This window comes from Tenrec ecaudatus, chromosome 12 (genome assembly GCF_050624435.1).
Source record: "Tenrec ecaudatus isolate mTenEca1 chromosome 12, mTenEca1.hap1, whole genome shotgun sequence".
Lineage (NCBI taxonomy): Eukaryota > Metazoa > Chordata > Mammalia > Afrosoricida > Tenrecidae > Tenrec > Tenrec ecaudatus.
The window spans coordinates 12118316-12137693 of record NC_134541.1 but is presented as its reverse complement, the minus strand read 5'-3'; the positions used below and the strand labels follow the sequence as shown (position 1 = coordinate 12137693).

At 54.8% G+C, this 19378-nt stretch overlaps 1 protein-coding gene across 1 annotated transcript in view; it reads left to right on the top strand.

Moving 5' to 3' along the window:
- BCAS4 (breast carcinoma amplified sequence 4) overlaps positions 1 to 10316 on the top strand; it is a 75996-nt gene extending 65680 nt beyond the window's left edge. Inside the window, 1 exon segment of the mRNA XM_075527742.1 lies at positions 10098 to 10316. Coding sequence (XP_075383857.1) covers positions 10098 to 10169 — 72 coding nt within the window. The 3' untranslated portion in view covers positions 10170 to 10316.
- Positions 10317 to 19378: the final 9062 nt, after the last annotated feature.

The following is a 19378-nucleotide window of genomic DNA, read 5'->3' as shown; positions in this document are numbered from 1 at the left end:
CAACCTCCAAGGTTGGCAACAACCTCCGCATTTGAAAACATTCCGTGGTGAATCAGGCGAAGGTTCAGAGAGCAAGTCACTTTTCCATCCAGTATTGCACTCACACACTGTGCTTCCCCACGCTGATGGAGGTTTGCACACCTTGACGTTGCTCCGCCCACTCCCTCCCTGGCTTTCCTGTTTCCATGGCTGCACTTTCTCTACCCCCCTGAAATCTGTCCTTGGGCAAAAGCTGCCCTTGGGATCTCAAAGGGAGGATTATTCCAAGGTGGATCTCGAAGGGTAGATTATTCCAAGATGTGTACCTCACTCATGTCAGTGTTCCCCTTAATCACCTGCCTATTGTTTGCTGAAACGTGAGCTCGTTTCCAGAGCTGAAGGGTGACTAATGGCCACAGTCTTGAGGACTTCCCCGGCCAGCCTGGTCTCTCAGATGATTTGAGTGTGTCCCACGTTTTTCTCTTCCATGGTGTGCAGGACTCTCTAGTGGGATCCCTTTCAGAGCAGTTGGTGGTAGTGGTAGCCGGGCACCATCTAGTTCTTTTGGTCTCACTGTCGTGGAGACTGGCATTCCCTTGTCTGTTAGCACACGAAAGATCTGTTTCCAGGCTGTTTGTAATTTTAAAGAATTCTTGTTTTCCTTCAGTCAGGGAGGGAGCATGAGTTGCAACTTAGATGGCCACTCAGGAGCTTTAAGACCCTGATTGCTACTTGCGGAAGGAGGGTGTTGAACATTGAGGGCACTGTCTTGTGCGGACGGACCCACATGCCCCCTAAGACTATGGCCCTGAGGGATTTCAAAGATTCATCTGGTAGAGGGTCTCCCTCATTTTAGCTGGCCTTCTCTCTCTTCACTAAGCAAGGCGGCCTTTTCCAGGGAGTGCTCCGTCCCTCCTGATCACGTGTCCAAATTCTGTGGGACAAAGGAGCATTCTGACTGTCCTTCCTCCGAGATCTGTTGGTCCTGCGGGCAGTTGGGGCTGTTTCCAGTGGTCTTTGCCAGCACCGTCATGCAAACGCATCGGTTGTCCTTCCTTCATCGCTCAAGCTTCACATGTGTAACACGTGACTGAAAATGCCGTGGCTGGGTCAGGTGTACCTTAGCCCTCAAAGCAACATCTTCAAAGAGGCCTCGTGCAGCAGATGGGCCGGTGCAACACATGGTCTCATCTCTTGACTGTCGATTATGGAGCCCAAAAGACGAAACTAGCCTTTTCTCCATTTCTCCGGAAGTCATCTTCCGTGAGGCTTTCCTTTTGTCTACACTGAGTGATGATCCATTACTAAGGGTGTGGCCTTGGACCTTCATCGGCAAGTACTTCAAGTTCGCCTTGCTTTCAGCAAATAAGATTGTGTCGTCTGCACCTCATAGGTTATTCTTAACGAGCGTCCCTCCAATCCTAACGCCACATCCTTCTTCACGTAGTCCAGGTTGTGGGTTAGTTGCTCAGCATACAGACTGATTAAGTGCCGTGCCAGGGTGCAATCTTGATTTCCATCTTTCCTGAAATTAAACTGCACAGGATTCCCTCGCTCTGTTCCAAGGACCGCGGCTTAGCTCACAGGTTCCACATAAGCACCAGGAAGTGTTTGGAACCCCCGTTTTCCTCAGGGCTACAGTCGTAGTTTGTTAGCATACACACAGCTGAATGCATACGACACAAGTACACAGCCTTCGTCTACTCTTCTGCTCCCGGCCAGGATCCATCGGATGTCAGCAATGCTGTCGCCCTTTCCAAGTCTTCGGAATCTGGCACGCATTTCTGGCAGCTCCCTGTCAATGTATCGCTGCGACCATTTCAGAATGATCTTTAACAGCCTCTAACTGGCATGTGATGATCATAATGTCTGATAATTTTCATATTCTGTTGAGTCACCTTCCTTTGGAATGGGCCCTAACATGGACCTCTTCTAGTCTGCCGGCCAGGTAGCTGTCATCCAAATCTCTTGGCACAGACAAGGCTGTGTGAGCCCGCTGAAATATTTGTGTGGGTATTCCCGTGAATCCCTCGCGCCTTGTTGGTAACTGGCGCTTTCAGCGCAGCGTGACCGTCTTCCTTTCGCTACCATAGACTCTGGATCACATCATGTGATGTGAGTGACTGTCAGCCAGTTCTTTTTGGTTCCGTGACGCTGTGCATTCCTTCCCTCGCCTTTTGATTCCTCTGTCCTCGTTTGCTTTTTGCCCGTAGAACCCTTCGAGATCTCGACTGCAGGCGTGGCTGGTTCTTCGGTTCTTTCAGCTGGACACGCACCCAGCATGTTGTCCCTTTTTTGGTGTTCCGGCTCCGGGTCACTGCACATTTCATTAGCATACACCGACCCCTCAGCTCACCTTTGACATACTCAGCTCAGATACTTCACCGTTCCTTCTATTTTCTGAAGCTACTCCCCGTTCCAAAGCACGTTGGAGTCTCCTGATGCCCACTGGAGTCTGTCATTGCCTTCCTGTCTTTGTAACGACCTCGCGCCTTCTTGGCGTATGTTCTTGATGTCATCCCACACCTCTGGCCTGCAGTCATTCCTGAGCCACGTTTCAGATCTGTTCTTGAGATGAACATGGGTGTGTGTGCATCTGTTCTTGTCATGGCTCTTCGTTCTCTGGGACCTAGCTTCTGCAACTGTGAGTTGTGACCCATCTGGGAGGGGGGTGTCACTGAAGGGAGGGGTGTGGGAAACGTTGGCAACAGTGAGAGGTTTCTGAACATGCAGTGACCAAAGTTCATGGAGCTGAATTTGCTCCTGTTGCAGAAATCTCAGGTGAAAATGGGTCTTGAGTGGGAAGTTTTTGAAGCCCCCACCCACCCTCCCCAGTGAAAAATGCCAAGCAGAGGATTGCCCAGTCTTATGGTATTTTCTGTCTCCAACTTTTTAAGTGTGTGCCGTATCTTTTCCCACAGTGATTGTAACTCTTTCCAGCCCCACCCCCCTAAAACAGGGCATGAGGGCTCCAGGATCCCCACAGTCTCGCCAGCAGTTGGTGTGTTTTGCTTTTTTAAAAATCATTATTAACTTTGCTTAAGGTGGGTTGAACAACAATCTGGTTTTGATTTGCCTTTGCCCAGTGGGTGGCAAGTTTCTTCAACTATTTGTTGGCCGCCTGAATAACTTCTTTGGTGAAGTGTCTGTTCACGTCCTTTGCTTAATTTTTAAATTGGAGTGTTTGTCTTTTTGCTGCTCAAGTGTTGATGTTTTCTGTACATTTTAGATCACCTCCCTTGTCTGATATGCGATTGCCAATTATTCCCCACCCCCACCCCGCCCCCTGCCACTTCTGGGCTCTCCTTTTACTCTCTTTAAAAAAAAATTTTTTTTCCCTTTTACTCTCTTGGTGAAGTCTTTTGAGGCTCATAACAGTTTAGGAGGTCCAAGCCATCGCTTTTGTCCCCTGCTGTTTATGTTTTTGTCACTGATTGTGTATTTATGCCATACATCAGGGCCCCTATGTTTGTCCTGGTTTTTTTTCATGGACAATCTCTAGTTCTAGGGTTTACATTTAGGTCTTTGGTCCACCTTGAATTTTTTTTTGGTTTGGCAAGAGATATGGGTCTTGTTTCATTTATCTGCAAGTAGACATCCAATTTCACCTGAGCCATGTGTTAAAGAGACTCTCCTTTCCCCATTTACCGAGTGGCAGCCCTTTGGCAAAGATCAGCTGTCTGCAGGTGGATGGACGTATTTCCGGGTTCCATTGGTCTGTGCGTCTGCCATTGTTCCAGTGCTGGGCTTTTGTGTAGTCGGTTTTGAGATCGGGAAGTGCAACATCCCCTTGTTCAACAAACGCCTTTGTAAGTTGACACGAGGCAAACACACTGGGTCTATGGGCTATAGCTCAGCCAAAGGTTGCCATCTGAGAGGGCTGGAAGAGAGGATTCTGGGTCCCCAGGTTGGAAAACCAAACTCACGGCCACCAAGTTGATGCTGACTCCGAGTCACCTTCTAGGATAGCGTAGAACTGTCCCTGTGAGTTCCCGAGATTAACTTTAAAAAAAAATCATTTTATTAGGGGCTCCTACAACTCTTATCACAATCCATACATACATCAGTTGTGTCAAGCATACCTGTACGCATGTTGCCATCCTCATTCTCAAAACACCTGCTTTCTACTTGAGCCCTTGGTATCAGCTCCTCATTTCCCCCCTCCCTCCCCATTCATCCCTTCTCCCTGAATCCTTGACAATTCATAGACATTCTGAGGCCCCAGCCTCAGCCCAGCTCAGGTGGAGGATACCTACATCTGGTGCATTGCCAGGATCTCTCAGATCCTGGAGCTAGGCAGACCCCGGTTTGGAACCTTTTGCTGCCAGTCCCCAGCTGGGTGGTCTGTCTCTGTGGGCCTCAGTTTCCTCCTCTCTCAGTGGCTACAGACATGCGTGTATTGTGAGTCCCATGCTCGACTTGCTATCACTGTCAGTGAATTGTCCCCGGTGGTGCAAACGGACAACATGCTTGCTATACACTGAAAGGCTCGAAGTTCAGGTCCACCCAGAGGCACTATGGTAGAAAGGCCTGGTGATCTGTTTAAGAAAAACCACCCATTGGAAACTCAATGGAGTGCAGTTCTCCTTGGACCCACATGGGACCCCGTGAGTCAGAGCTGATTCAGTGGCAGATAAGTAAGTGTTTTCTTTTGTGCTACAGGACTGAGTTCACAGGACCTACAGATCCTCACTCATTTTCTGCCTGCTCCCTCTCAGAAAGCTTGCTCCACCACTGGCCTCCTCAGGAAACCGTCTGGGATTGGCTGGGTGCAAAGAGAGCTTCCCAAGAGGGAGGTGCTGGGATGGGCAGGGCTCTGGAGGATTTCTGGGAGCCAGTGTGAGTGGGGGGCAGGGCTCGGGTATATAGCGTGTTGAGAGGTCTTGTGGGGCCTCAAATGGTGGTCTGACTGGGGGCTTCAGAGGGTCTCTGAGTCCTGTCTCAGGCTCTGACAGGCATCTTTGTGAGGAGAGGATCGGCTTGGGGGTGGGGTGGGAGAGGGGGCAGGGAATGGGTGTTCTCGAAGATGAACTGCGAGCCTCAGGTTTAAGAAACGGGAAGCAACCAGGTGGGCTAGGGGCAAACAGGAGTGCCCACTGCTGTTGTCTCAGGGACAGCTGCTTCTCAGCTCGGCCATCTGGGGCCACGTGGAACCGTGTTTGCCAAGAGAAGAAGCTGGAAGCCTGGTTTGCATGTGGAATCTCCTGACTTGTAGATGCTCGCAATGAATTCTATTTTTTAAAAAAAAGAAGAAAACAAACAAGCAGGCTGAGCGCCTTCAGAACTGGGATGTCCTGGATGGACCTGAGAGACCACACCGGGCCCAGAAGCCACAGATGGCCCCCTCTTCCAGAGGAGGGCCAGGAGTGTGTGCGTGTGGGTGTGTGGGTGTGCGCGCATGCGTGGCAAAGAGGGCCAGTGTGTGTGCATGGGCTGAGCCTTCAGCCAGGGTGTCAGGTTCCTTGTGCCCAGGCCTCTCCAGGCCCAGGAGGCTGGAAAGAGGGGCTCCTTGCTGTGGGAGTGGCAGCAGGGAAACCGTTCATGTCCAGGAAGCTCCTCAGGCTCCTGTCAGCTGAGGAGGCAGGACTTCCTTGCTCACCTGGAATCTCAGCTGTATGAGGGGGCTTCCGACCAGCTGTGGAGTAGGGGGTGCGCTGGGAAGAGGCCATGTCTGGGATTCCCAAGGGTGAAGGATCCTTCCTGGGAGGGGTTGGCTTTGCTGTTCTGTCCCCAAAGACCTGGCTTGGGTTCATGGGGGAACCCTGAGTGGAACCAGCTCCACAGCCCCCCAACTCCTGTGATTTTCAGGGCACAAGGCAGCTCCTCACCCTGTAGACTGGGGTGATAATCTGGGGAAACAGTCCTGGCGAGGCTTCAGGGAGCCAGGCGTGGCCTGGCCTCCTGGGGTGGGTGGGGAGCTGCCCCAAGCCCTCCCTGGGACCACTGTGGCTTCGTATCAGAGGCACGACAGCCCTCAGGTCAAAATGATGTAAAGATACTGTTACATCCAAAGCTGATGGATGCCGTTGACCTTGATTGTGACGTCATGGTGTAGCACAGGATGAGCCTTTGTCCCCATCCTCGCCATCGAAGGCATGGTCCAGTCCATGTGGTGCCTGGAGTGGCCTGGTTTCATCGTGGCTCATGTACAGGGAGTCTCTGTCCCTTGTTCCCCAGTAACTCTAGCCTCAGGCCAAATCAGACTCAGGTCCTTAAATAATTTTGTCAGGCCTCTGCTTGCTCCTGTGTGCCCTGCCCCATCAGGCAACCCCTGCCTTTCCCCACCTCCCCAACAGTACGACCCCCGGCCTCTGGGCTCACACCTGCCACCTCACAGCAACCTCATGGGAGGAGCATTGCTGACCTAGTAGCAAGTCCCAAGGCTGCTTTTCATTGGCCAGCTTGGATCACATGCTGCCCTCAAGCCAATCACCGGACAGGGGAGGGGTTGCTCAGTCAATAGTGGGGCGGGTTTTATAAGGAGCCGGGACGCAGGTGGACTTCTCAGGGCTGCAAGGATGCTGATTGAGACGGACAAGTGCCAGGCAGGCACCACGCACATGGCCACTCATCTCGCCAGGCTGGCGCTCTTCCTTCCAGGCTGCCCGTACGCTGTGACCACTTTCCACGGTGCCCTGCAAATGCCCCCGGGGACGTGGGCCACAGGCTCTGGGAACCGGGAAGGGAGCTGTCTGGGATGGGGCTGGCTCGGCCTGAGGCCTGTGCATCCCTAGCGACCGGTCACTGTTTTGAGGTGGCCCCCAGAGGCTGACGTCACTGCGGTTTATTCAGACAATGGAATATTATACAGCATTAAAGACGAGCCAACCGTTGTACACAAAACGACTTAATCGAATCTACGGGGAATAAGACCACATTAAAGACGCTGGGCACAAAAGTACACTTCCTCTATGATCCTGTTTAGATGGTGTCCAGATGGTGGATATAAATAACGCGTCACGTTTGAGAAGCACTTGGCTTCATGTCGGGGGTGGGCAGGACCCCCGCAGCTGCGTGGTCATCCTTGGACAGACGGAGGCCGTTCCCGGCCTCTCCAGGCAGCTCTGAGCCCGTTGCCTTCAGGAATGCCGGCTCCCTGTCAGTCCCAGGGGAGAGTCCATGTGATGCATTCGATCCCCCTGTCGTTACATAAGCTGATGGTTGGGCAGCTGCTGTGGGGTGAGTGTGACCTCATGGTGTGGAACCGCGTGAAACGTCGCCCTCCTCACTGGGCCAGCAGCTTGCCATCTATCGCTCTGGTGCCCGTTCACCTCCCTCACCCTGGCCGGCCCTCCTCCACAGGCTGATCCTGATCCGGTGCACAAAGCAAAGGAGCCGGACAAGGTTCTCCTGGCATCACATCTGTCGGGTGCACCCAGTAGCTTATCTTCTGGAAGCCGCTCAGCCTTTTCTTCCTCACCTCTCTTGTTTGGAAGTTTTGCAGAACCCTGTCCTCCACAGATGACCCTGCTGCTATCATGGTATCTCAGCGTGGGGCTGAAGTGGGTAGAGGTCTCTCACGACTGGCTCCTGCATAATCCCAAGGATTCCCTCCCTGTTGGGGAAGTGTCTGCCCTTCCCTGGCCCCCCCCCCTTCAGAAAGATGGGCAGGGATGGGTCACAGCAAAGCATCATAGCCCTCCCCCTGGCTAGGTCTGAGGGTTGGGAGCAAAGGGAACATGTCTTCTTAGGGTCACAAAATGCTGCTTGGCCCCAAGGCCATGTGTCTAAAGGACAGGGCTGCTCACTGAACCATGGTTACTCCTGGAACGCTGACTTCTCCTAGATGGCCCCTGGGGGGAGGGGTGCAAAGCGTGGCCAGGCCACAGTGCCACCCGTGTGACCTCGAGGTGCATCCTGTGACTTTTTATAAATAACTGCTTTGTTTCCCAGTTTGTGTCTCGACCGCCAGCCACCCCCTTCCCCATGTGAGCAGGGACCCTAGCCTTCAGGGGTCCCCCGGCACTGTCCCAGAGGGGGCTGACTGAGGGCCGTTGGGTGGGATGTTCTGTTTACCCTTCTGTGAGGGTGACTCGTGGCCACAGTGAGCAACCTGCCTTCATTTTTTCAGGGCTGGGGGTGGGGGTGACAGCCCCAGAGACTGGAGCATGCTCTGCCTGCTAAAGATCTTCCTCTCGGCAAGAGGGACCAGCTCGGTGTGCTGGAAAGTTCTAGGCCTCGGGAGCTCAGATGTTGAGAGTCTGACCACTCTCACCCCTGCCCCCACTCCTCACCATGCTTGGACTCTGGGGTCCCCTCCCTTCGCTTACTCTTCCTGAAGTACACATGTTCTAGTTCTCTCTCTCTCTCTCTCTCTCTCTCTCTCACACACACACACCACCCCCACCCCACCCCACCCCCCTTTTCAGGAATCCATCATCTGAGCCTGGCTTACATGCCTCACCTGGCCCCCCTCTAAGAGCCCTGGGGCACAATGCTTACTAATTGGCTGTGATCTGCAAGATCTGTAGTTCAAAACCCCCAACCACTCAGGAGGAAGACTGGCTTTCTACTCCCATCAAGAGTTACGTCTCTGCCCTGTTGGGTCTCTGAGTCAACATCGACTTGATGGCAGTGGGTTGGGTTTGGTTTGGGCCCTTATCCACTCACTGCTTCTGGTCCCCCATGCCCATCACGGCCCACTTAGCTCAGGTGGTTCACTCAGCCAGCAACCTCGTCCCTCCTGGTGCCCCTCTGCCCCTGCCCAGGGCGACTTCTTGGCAGGACTGCTGGTGTCTCTGAGAAAGCCTCCCTGCTTGCCCCTGCCCCCCCGGCCCCCCGATAGGTGCCACTCCAGTGGTCCCCTCTGGGTCTCCATGCCACCCACTCATGTCACATGGTGATGTCCCCTCCATGGCTGCTGTGTCTCCCCTACTCAGAGTGGGCCCCAGGGTGGCTGGGCCTGCCCTGCCCTCAGCCATGTCCTGGGTCTGGGGGCTGCAGGCTCATGGTGTGGGCCTCACAGAGTTTAAGGAGACCTGGAGGAACTGTGACTTGGGGTCAGTCACCAGGCCTTGGTTTCCCCTCTGGGACCAGGTGGGGGTGGGGTGGGGGGAGTGATGAGTGGCTTACAAGACAAGGGGACAACTGGCCGGGCGCCCAGGGCTGCCCAGGGCTACAGGAGATGGCCCCTAGCTGGCCGCCTCCTGAGCAGCACAGGAGCTGGAGGGGGCCTGAGATGGGGCGTCAGGGAGCTGCAGAGGGAGTGGTGAGTGGGAACCAAGGCAGGAGCCAGGAGAAAGGACTCCTCCCCCTGGACCCCACATGCCCACCACATCCTGGTTGGGTTCCCTTAGGGGCCACAACCCCAGCCATACCCCCTCAGCCTTGCGGTCCCTGCCTTCCTCACTGGGGTCCATGGGTCAGCGTTGGCTTTGCTTGGGAATCACCCGGGGGGGGGGGTTTGAAATACTGGCATGTCCAGGCCACAGCCCAGAGCAAGCTATTGTCAGTGGGCCTGAGTCACCCTGGGCCTTCCTGGAGCTTCACAGGTAACATGTACGGTTTAGGGAGGACTGCCCTAGCAGAAAGAGCCCACCCCACCCCTTCTGACCCCCACCCCAGAGTCAACCCAGAAGCAAGCAGCGTCACAAAGTGGCGTCCTGAAGACGCACAAGGGCAGGTCTCCTAGCTGCTGTGCCTGCCCGGGGCCTTGATGCCTGTGCCCTGTGCACCTGCTGGTCCCTCTTCCTGAGCCAACATGCCCAGACTGCTCCACCCACCCCTACCCCCACCCCCACCCCCACCGGGGCGGCCCTTTGTAGAGACAGCCAACAGACCCCCCACCTCACGGGCCACACTCCTCCTGCTCTCAGAATTCTTCGTTCACACACACCACCACCCCCCCAGTGCGTCCTGGAGGGGGAACTTAGGGGCCTGCGAACAACACGAGTTGCCATGAAGGCAATTCCAACTCCTGGGGGTCCCACTTGAGTGAGGGCAGAGCCGGGCCACTGGGAGGGGTGGCCAGGCCTTTCTTGCAGGGCTCCTGGGTGGACTGGGATCACCAACTTCCCGTTGGTATCCGAGCACTCGGTCATTTGCATCACCCTGGGCCCCCCCACATCGCTGATAGCACCCCCTTTTTGTCATTTCAGAAGCCACCCCCACCGTACGAGCTGCCCACACTGTACAGGACAGAGGACTATTTTCCCGTGGACGAAAGAGAGGCACGCTGTCACGCCCGGTAGTGGCCTGGGAGCCCCAGCTTCTCCCGCAGCTACATCGATGGTGGAACTGCACATGTGGGGCAGCTTGCTTGGGCTCTCCTCCTTGTTGGGGATTTGGGCCATCGGTACCCCCACCTGAACCTGCAATTATCTCAATAAAGTGGTCAGAGGTCACGTGTGGGCCCGGTGTGAGAACAGCGTCACAACCTCCTCCCGAGGGGGCCAGTCGGAGCAGCCGCGCCGGCCTCCATACGTACGTACACATACGTACACACACGCACACACACGTACGTACGTATATGTACACACACACACACATACACACATACACACACACACACCAGCCGCACCGGCCTCCGTACACACACCCCACACCCCAATCTGCAGAATTGCAGGGAAATCTCAGTAAGTCAGGCAAGATCGCAGGAAAAGGAGAGAGATGGGTCTTGCCAGTTTTAAGGCAAACGGCATGAAAGACAGAGCAGCATTTCAGTACTGAGATGATTTCGGTAAATTTGTATGGAAGTCTCGCATACACACAAAAAGATGCACCCAGCTGTGTGGCCTCCTGGATCCCCACCAGTGGAGCACATCTGTTTACTCCTACCCAGACTAGGACCAGCCCCTTCCTCTCCAAGAAGCAGTCTCCCCTTGCCCCACCCGACCTGACCTCACCCCAACTAACACCATCTGCCAGTACTTGTATGGGTAGAAGTATGAATAGGTGAATGAATGGGGTGTGGGTAGAGTATACATGGAAATACATGGAGCATACAGGATGGGTGGGAGTATGAATAGAGTCTGGGCGGAGTGGACATGGAAGCATGGAGAATACTGGATGGAGTACGGATAGCAGATACACTTGCAGTGTGCGCCGCTGGTGTCTGCCCTCAGTGCCTTGACCCTCTGCCTGGGGGCTGGACCCGTGGTATGATAAAATGCTGTCCATCTGTAATTCTCATGATGGTGCCGTGTTGATTGGGACTGCTTAATGAGAAGCTTAGATGCTCATTATGTCTCAGTCTGCTGACAAGAGTCTAGTTTCAACAGAAAGTTCGTTTTTCTGACAAGCATCGAGGGCCCTGCCTTCTTAGAGGCCAAGTGTCATGAACAGCCAGAGCCCCTGTCTTCTTTCTTCTGTGCCCCGAACCAGGGGCCAGGCCTCAACATCGCTTTCCTCCACCAGAGTCCCCCAGGACTGTGGCAGATGGCTTGGAAGCTCTGAGGCCAGCTGCCTGCCCAAGTGACAGTGCCATGTCCTGCCCATCTGAGCTGTGTGGCTCTGGGCTAGTTGCTCAGCCTGTCTGAGCCCAGCCACCTCTGTGGATCGCAGAGCACAGTGGGAGCACCTCCATGCTGAGTTGGGGGGCTGGCATGAGATGCCCCTGGCACGCTTGGCTCCAGGCCTCAGGATTGGGCAGCTGTCGCTGCAACGACGACTGCTTGTTGGGAAAACTCTGCTGCATTTCCCCACTCACTAGTGGTTCCCAGGGGTCTCCGCAGTGAGTGTCTTAAGGGAAGTCCTGAAATTGCAGCGTAAGTAACAAAGCCACAGAAGGCTAAGCTGCTAAAAGTCAAGCCAGCTCCCCGGCTTGAGCTGGCCTCGGATTCTTTTCTTGAAGGCAAGGTTGGTGTAACCCAAGCAAAGCAATCGATGGAAGATACCACGTTCATGGGCTAAAGGACAAGACCCACCTGGGCATCTCCATAGATGCAGAAAATGCGTTTGACAAAGTACCACACCCCCAGCCATGATTTAAAGAAACCTTTCTTGGATTGAGAAGGGGTGTTTCTCGGGTGCTAGAGGCTAAGGAACCTATGTACCTACATCCAGGGATTGCAGAGACCCTGGGATGAGGCATTGGCCTAAAGGAATTCCCCTCCCCTTCTGAGAACAAGGAGGTGCTCTGGTGGTGCTGCAGTTAAGCACTCAGCTGCTCACCGAAAGGTTGCTTGTTCAAACCCCACAGCCGCTCTGTGGGAGACTGATGGGCAGTCAGCTTCCCAAAGCATGGCGGCCTTAGGGACCCTCTGAGGCAGGGTATCAGTCATTCTGAGTGGGACTGGGTTTTCTGAAAGCAAGTCCAACTTTGTCCCTTTCTTTCCAACTGACCATGACCCCACAGGACCGCAGAACTGCCCCTAGGCCGTTCTCAGACAGTAAGTCTTGGCAGGAGTAGAAAGCCTCGCCTTTCTTTGGGCTTGTCGTCAGGAAAAGGACATCAGGCTTGGGAAGGTGGAGGGGTGGCGACAAAGAGGAAGACCTTCGATCAGATGGATGGACACAGTGACCGCAGCCGTGGGCTTGAACACCACCCGTGTCGTGAAGATGGCGAGGAACCGGGCAGGGTTTTGTTCTGTTGCACGTAGTAGGGTCGCCGTGCGTCAGAACCAATGCCACAGCACCTAATGACAAGCTTGTTCTGGGGTTAAGGGTACCACCATCTCTGGGTTGGGAAGAGCTCAAAGCCATTTTGACTTGGCAGCTGCCTGGCAGGTGCACAGAGAAGTGGCCTGACGTGGAAACGCTCCCGGAGAAACACGGGCATTGGGGGAAGGCCCCGCCTGTGGCCCCCGTGGTCAGCGAGCCTCTTGAAGCTGGTGGCCCGCAGCCTTGGCTGTCTGTAGGCATCACCTGGTCCACCCCAGCCAAGGACACACTGGGGGAGGCGGCCGCACAGCTCGAGTTGTTCCCCAGGTGGCTTGGAAGCACAGCTGGCGTTGGGAATCATCGCTTTCCAAGGCGGCCAGCCAAGGGCTTCTCAGAATGGGCTGCTCCTTTTCCTCGAGGGAGAATCGCCTCTGGAGTCTGGGGGCTGCAAAGTGCCAAACTCCAGGCCCAGAGTCCCCAACTGGGTGCCTCGGTCTGGCAGGTGTATGGAGTGGGGGCGAGGACCCGCCCTGGGCTTGCCTCCGCCTTCTGACTGGGACTTCCAGCAGCGGTGGGTGCTTCGGGGTGGGGCGGGGGGAGGCTAAAGCTTCTGTCAGCACTGCACCTCACAGGACATCGGGCCCCGGCTCCGGAGAGACGAGGAGATGCGGAGGGGTGACCCCCACAGCAAGGTTGGTGCTTATTGCCTTTTGACCTCATGCCCAGCTGAGGGTGAAGTCAGTGGGAGTGGTTGGTTGTAAGCTGCTGTTGGCGTTGGCTCGGCCTCATGGTGACCTTAGGCTGCCCAGTCCTGCGCCAGCCCCCCGAGTTTTGATACATACATCTGAGCCCATGACTGGCGGTTCTGCCGGTCCTTCCATCCGTCGCCTGCAGTGTTGTCCTCGTCTTTCGCGATCCTGTGCTAACAACCGGTCTTCCTGAGCACCGTCCAAAGCCAGCGAGCAGCGTCTCCGCCCTCCTTGCTTCTAAGGAGCATTCTGGTGGGATTTCTTCCAAGGCTCTTCTGACAGTGTAGTTCATATCCTTCGACAACATCGTGATTCACATGCCGCCAATCTTTTGCGACCTTCCCCACCGTGCAGCTCCCCCCTGTGACCGAGGAGATGGCGAAGACTCTGGTTTGGTCAGTTGTGAGATCTTGGCTTTTGTTGTTGTTGAGGTTAGGCCTCTTGCTGCACTTTTACCCAATGAAACACGGCATCTGACCCGGCCATTGCTTCAGCAGGCACAGCCTTAGCGTCCGTAGAATCGTCTTCTACGCACAGTCTGAGTGCAGAGCGGACAGGGGTGTCTTGAATGGGGGATGTGCCGCAGTGGTCTGACCCAGGAGACTCCTGTCAGCCAGTGTACTAACGAGGGAGACCTATGTTTTCTGATGTTGTTTTTTATCACCTGTGGGTCTGTATAACCTCGTCTGCGCATCGGTAACACCTGGGCCTGGCCCCAGACCAATTTCCGTGGTGTCTCCGGGGAGGAGGGATCCGGCCTCACTGGTTTTTAATACTCCCCAGGTGATTGCTTTCAAAGATCACCAAGCCAGACATTTTCCAGGAGGGGCGCTACCTCTCCTCAGCGGGGGCACCTGCTTCCCAGGCTGCACAGGACTGACTCATTGAGGGAGAGTCCCGTTTGTCCTGAACCACCATTCCAGGCCTCTCTACGCATGGGGTGTCCTTCTCTGGCTCGGGTTGGGTCCATTCCACCCCCCCTCCAGAGATGGGTTCTGGACCAAGGAGCTTGCAACCCCGGGGGGCGTGTTCTGGAATGGCCCAGTTGGCTCAGGGCTCAAGACTTGCTCAGTAGAGAGGGGAGGGAGAGAAGTTCTGAGTGTGGGAACTAGGAGCACCCCGTGAACACCAGGGCACCTGTCCAGGATGGTGATCGTGTGGGTGCAGGTGCCGACGACCCCGAGCCCAGGTGATGTTGAGTAGCCTGTACTACCCGAGTTCACCTAACTCCCTTTACTAAGCCCTTTGGGTTTCCTGTTATTTGCACAGGGAAAGAGCCTAATACTAAATAGGTCTAATGCCCAGTGAGAGTCCTGTTGGCGTAGTGGTTATGCGTTGGGCTGCTAACCGGAGGGTCTGAGGATCAAGACCACCAACCATTCTCCAGGGGGGAGATAAGGTTTTCTACTCCCGTGAAGAGCGACAGTCTCAGAATCTCCCCAGGGGCAGCTCTAGCCTGTCCCGTTCAATGGAAGCTTTGTTTTGTTTAATCCCCGGGCAGGAAGTTGGCTGACCAGTGATAGGTAAAGACTCTCCTGGAACCATTCTGAGTCACGGCCCGAGCTGGGGTTGGGTTCTATCTCTGGACGCCTTGCCCAGGGTCACTGATAATGCAACCAGTGCTGAGTGACACTGAGAGCAGGCTGACCTAGCTCTTTCACTGCAGCCTGGGCTCAGGGCTCAGTCATAGCTTGGTACCAGTCAGCCTTGCACAGAACCCTGGTGGTTCAGTGGTTAAGCACTCAGCTGCTAACCACTAGGTTGGGGGTTTGAATCTGCCCAATGGCACCACTGGGGACCAAACTGGGCAGTCATGTCCCATTGAGATGGCAGCCCGGAAAGCCCCGAGGGGGCAGCCGTGCTGCTCTGTCTGCCTGTGGGGGTACCGGGAATGGAAAACGGACTCAATGGGACTTCACCCTACCCCCCGGCCACTGCTCCAATTTTCCTTTCTTAAGAAGCATAGCAAGTGTCAAGCTTATGACCCAGAGCAGGTAGCAGGGATTTAGAACGATTTCACTTTTCTTGGATTGACTTTTATGGTTACGTTCCATGAATGGTGAAGCATGGTTGGTTCTCACCTGTAGTTTAGTAAAGGGGGAATTGACACGCACCAGGTAAATAATGCCCATGTTGAGTAGATGTGGCCAAAACTCAGGAAGGTGGGAGAGTGGGGGTGGGGGGGCAGTCAGTCAAAGTGCAGGGTGTGGGTTTAGTGATGGTCCCCAAACAACTGGCACTTGAGACCTCCTCTTCGTAGGACTTCAGGTCCCCATGGGAAGAAGGAAACATGAGGCGGGAGGCGGCACATGAATAAAGGAACCAGCCTGAGGCGGGGAGAAGGAAATGTGTTTTTTCTAGATGTCGTGCAAAGCTGGGTAGAGGCGAGGTGGTTTCTACGAAAGGGTCAGCTGGCATTACATTTACACTTGTGTACATCACAGGTCACAGACCCTTTCGTTCAGAGCAACCCTGGCAGGGCAGGTGGTGGCGTGACCGTAGCACTCACAGCTGGGGAAACCTGTCTCAGGAAGCCTCTTCAGTGTGGCATAAGCTGGGCGTACCCGGGGGAGCCCTGGTGGTGTAGGGAGTTACACACGAGGCTGTTGACCACAAGGCCAGCCGTCTGAAGCCATCAGTCCCTCTGAGGGAGAAAGATGAGACTTTCTACTCCTGTAGAGTTCATCTCAGAAACCCACCGGGGCAGTTCTCCCCCGTCCTGCAGGGCTGCTAGGTCACAGTGGACTTCACGGCAGTGAGCTTTCAGCTCGATGGGCCCCAGTACCCCCCTTCAATGTGCACCTCTCCTTCGCCTGCAGAGGTCTGGGCAAGTTACTTAGCTTCTCAGAGCTCCCGTGTCCACATCTGACACCGGGGCTAACATTCCCTTGGCAGGAAGTAACTTTTTGGGGGGTGGCAGTTGCAACGCAGCAGCACTGGGACGTCTCAAAGATTCTCGGAGCCCGTGTCCCCCTAGTTGCAGGAACCATGCTGCATGGTGTCGAGGAGACAAGGCTTCACGATGTGCCCTGCTGGGTGGGTGACTGTAGGAGAAATACTGCTCAGGAAGGCGGTCCAGCCCATCGCTGGACTCCTGGCCTCTGGGCCACTGACCTGCATTAGGAAACAGTTCACACTGGACGGAGGCTCCTGTTGGTGGAGAACTTGCTGCTGACCTGTGCTCCCCCGGGGAATGCCGGTAGCTTGGCCCACCGGGGCTGCCATGCAAGTCAGCTTGCCAGCCAGCCACCACTCCTCCCCCTGCCCCCCACCAGCGCTCTCCAAGGCAAGGGTTTCACTTTCAAATTCTAGACTCCCAGATGGCTGCTTCCCGCACCCAGCTGTCACACTCTGCTCCAGTCTAGGTGGCAGCCCGTGCAATGCTTACAGCACGCTGGAAAAGCCTGTTATTTCTAGCAGGAAGCTCGCCGCTGGCTTTATCTATGTTCAAGAGGTGACCATTTTGTGTCATTTAGCGCTAAGATATTCGTAAAGGTCAGAGAGTCCAACTGCAGGCAGTCTGGAGGTTTAAACGGCCTCAAGTCCAACAGGGTGGACAATGCACTGCGGTGGAGGCAGTTGACATCAGATGCGTAGGCAGTGAACCCACAAGACCACCACACTGGGCGGTGTGCAAGACTGCCGCCCTTCCTTCCAGCTGCCTGACCCGGAGAGGGCTACGGCCCTCTTCCTTCCACAGCTGGAGCATGTAGAAGCCGCGCACTCGAGAACCTCGGGGAGGGACTCTGACTGCACCTAACTTTTCTAACAGGTCAACCTTCGAACGCGGCCCACGCTGTTGCAGCTACACGACGTGGTGAATGTCCACGTTACAACGTGGGGCAAAGCGGCTGGCCGTTGGCAGGATGCAGAAGTGCCAAGAGGTCGACCCTCTTTGGGTACAAATTTGGATTCATTTTATCTACAAGTTGCTGTAGATCTGCCTCTGGTTCCACCTACAAAATGTGTCCAGCATCTGTCTGCTAGAACACAGCGGCAGCGGGTTCGCGCGGGGCTGCTAAACTCGTCATCTGGCTCCGAGGCTGCTCGCCTGTAGAGGTTTCGCCTCAGAAACCCGCTGCAGCAGTTCTGCTCCGGCCGAGTTGGGACCTACTTGATGGCGGGTTTGTTTTTCACAATTAGAGCAGCAGCAGTATCTTATCGCCAAGGGCTGAGGGACTGATCCGTTGAGACGATCCTGCATATAGGCGACGCCCAGTGAGCAGCCGGGCAGGTTAGAAAGCCATTGCCTAAGGAGAGGCAGAAGCAATCGCGTGGATTACCTAATAAAGCAAGGTGAGCACCAGGCGCTTCTATCTGTGCTTGCTAATGTGTCGCTCACCTTCACACCCGGTGAAGTAACACGCTAAACTGTTCACTCTAGTAAACGCACCAGCGGCAGCCCGTCCCTGTTGGAGACGGAGACTGGTACCAACCATCCCTGGCACATCTGTCGAACGGCGGGAGAAAGGCTGCTCACTCCGTACCAGTAAGCAGAAGCATGCCTGTGCTTCCCTTGCTTGCTGGGTCACCTGGCACTCGGCAGCCGCTTCTGGAGTGTCAGCTAAGCGGTGCCGTGGGGCTCCCGTGGGCAGCAGTGCTGACTGGAGAAGTGGGTTGGCTCCTTTGCAAGTGTTCTCATTCCCACCTTCAGTAGCTCCGGAGGAGCATTCCCAAACGGACACTCACTCCACTTATTTCCGAAGGGCCGGCCATTTGGACCAAATTACCTGCAACGGATAGGGTGGGGTTTTGATTTTATGAGGGGACCGGCAGCTATATGACAAGGTGACTTCTGTCCACGACAAGGGCCAGTGATGGGGCGCCCGACCCAGCTCAGATGTGCTGAAGTGAAGGAAAACAAGTCCTAGCCCCTGACCCCCAAACGCACTGCCCCAAGAAAACTGTGGACAAGTGGCCAAGCACCCTGGGAGGACTTGGGGTTTGCCCTGTTCCAGCTGAGACCTGGAGGCCAACTGCTCAGCCTACCCGTCCAGCCTCCAATTCGCAGGAAGGTGGCAGAGCGCCCGGCTTTTCCCCAAACACACACAACAACAGTCTTTCAAAATGGCTTTTATTGAGACACTTTAGGGCTTTTGCGACATTTCCAGTCAGGAATCTTGTTTCCAACTCTTAGGCGGCTAAACCCTTTTCTGAATGCCAAAAAGGCGCCCCCCCCCCCCCGCCCGGGAGGAAGCGGACTCCTGCTCACATGTCTGGACAGGAGTGCTCGCCACCCCTGCTACTCTGCACACATCTCCACCGTGCTCCCCGCGGTGACGCCTAAGCCCGGGGAAAGCTCTTCCCACCTGTTAATTAAAGGCAGTCGTTTCCAAACAAATATGAGATGGCATAAATCCAGCTGGTATTCCGAGTCCAAAGACAGACAAACTTCGAAATGCCACAGGTTCCCCGCCCTTCCCCGTGTTTGGTAATCTACAGCATCTTAATTGGGGGGTATCACTGGTCTCGAGTGTATGGTCTACCTGTTTGACAGGTCCATGCTACCCCCAAGAACCCACTTTCTCTCCCGTGCAGTCTTTTGAGTGTTTCTCTTTTAAGGGGAAGCCAGTCACATCTCTGGGAATAAAAGCCACAAGACAGGTCTTTTGGAGAGGGTTTAGCAGTTAAGGAAACCAGCCACTTCACAATTTGTAGGCCGGCATCCCTGAGAGGTTGACAGATGCTTGGTTTGGAACATCCATCACTGTTGTAACTGTGGAAACGCTGGCACAATTCCACCTCCTGGTCAAGGCCTCAGCTCGTTAGGACCTGTTGCTCTAGGGAATCTGAGGACTAGACGCCACCTCCTTCCATCGTGACAGCCCTCCACGTGTGTGACCTCCACAGCCTGTCTTTCTTTGATAGCAAGCTGGCCAAGAGTTCTAACAAAGGCAGAGTGGTTGCCTGTTTAGTACAGCTGCTCCCACTGCAAGGTGAAAGCGTTTCTTTCAGAGAAAGACCACCAGGCATTAAGATTCTGCTTGCAAAATTAATGCCAATTTATGTTTACATCCTTTAATCGTTTAGACATTTACATAGATAAGCAGGCTCTTCTTCAAACAAAGGGGGAACTGAAAAACTCAAGGATGTTCATCAGAGCAGTTAAA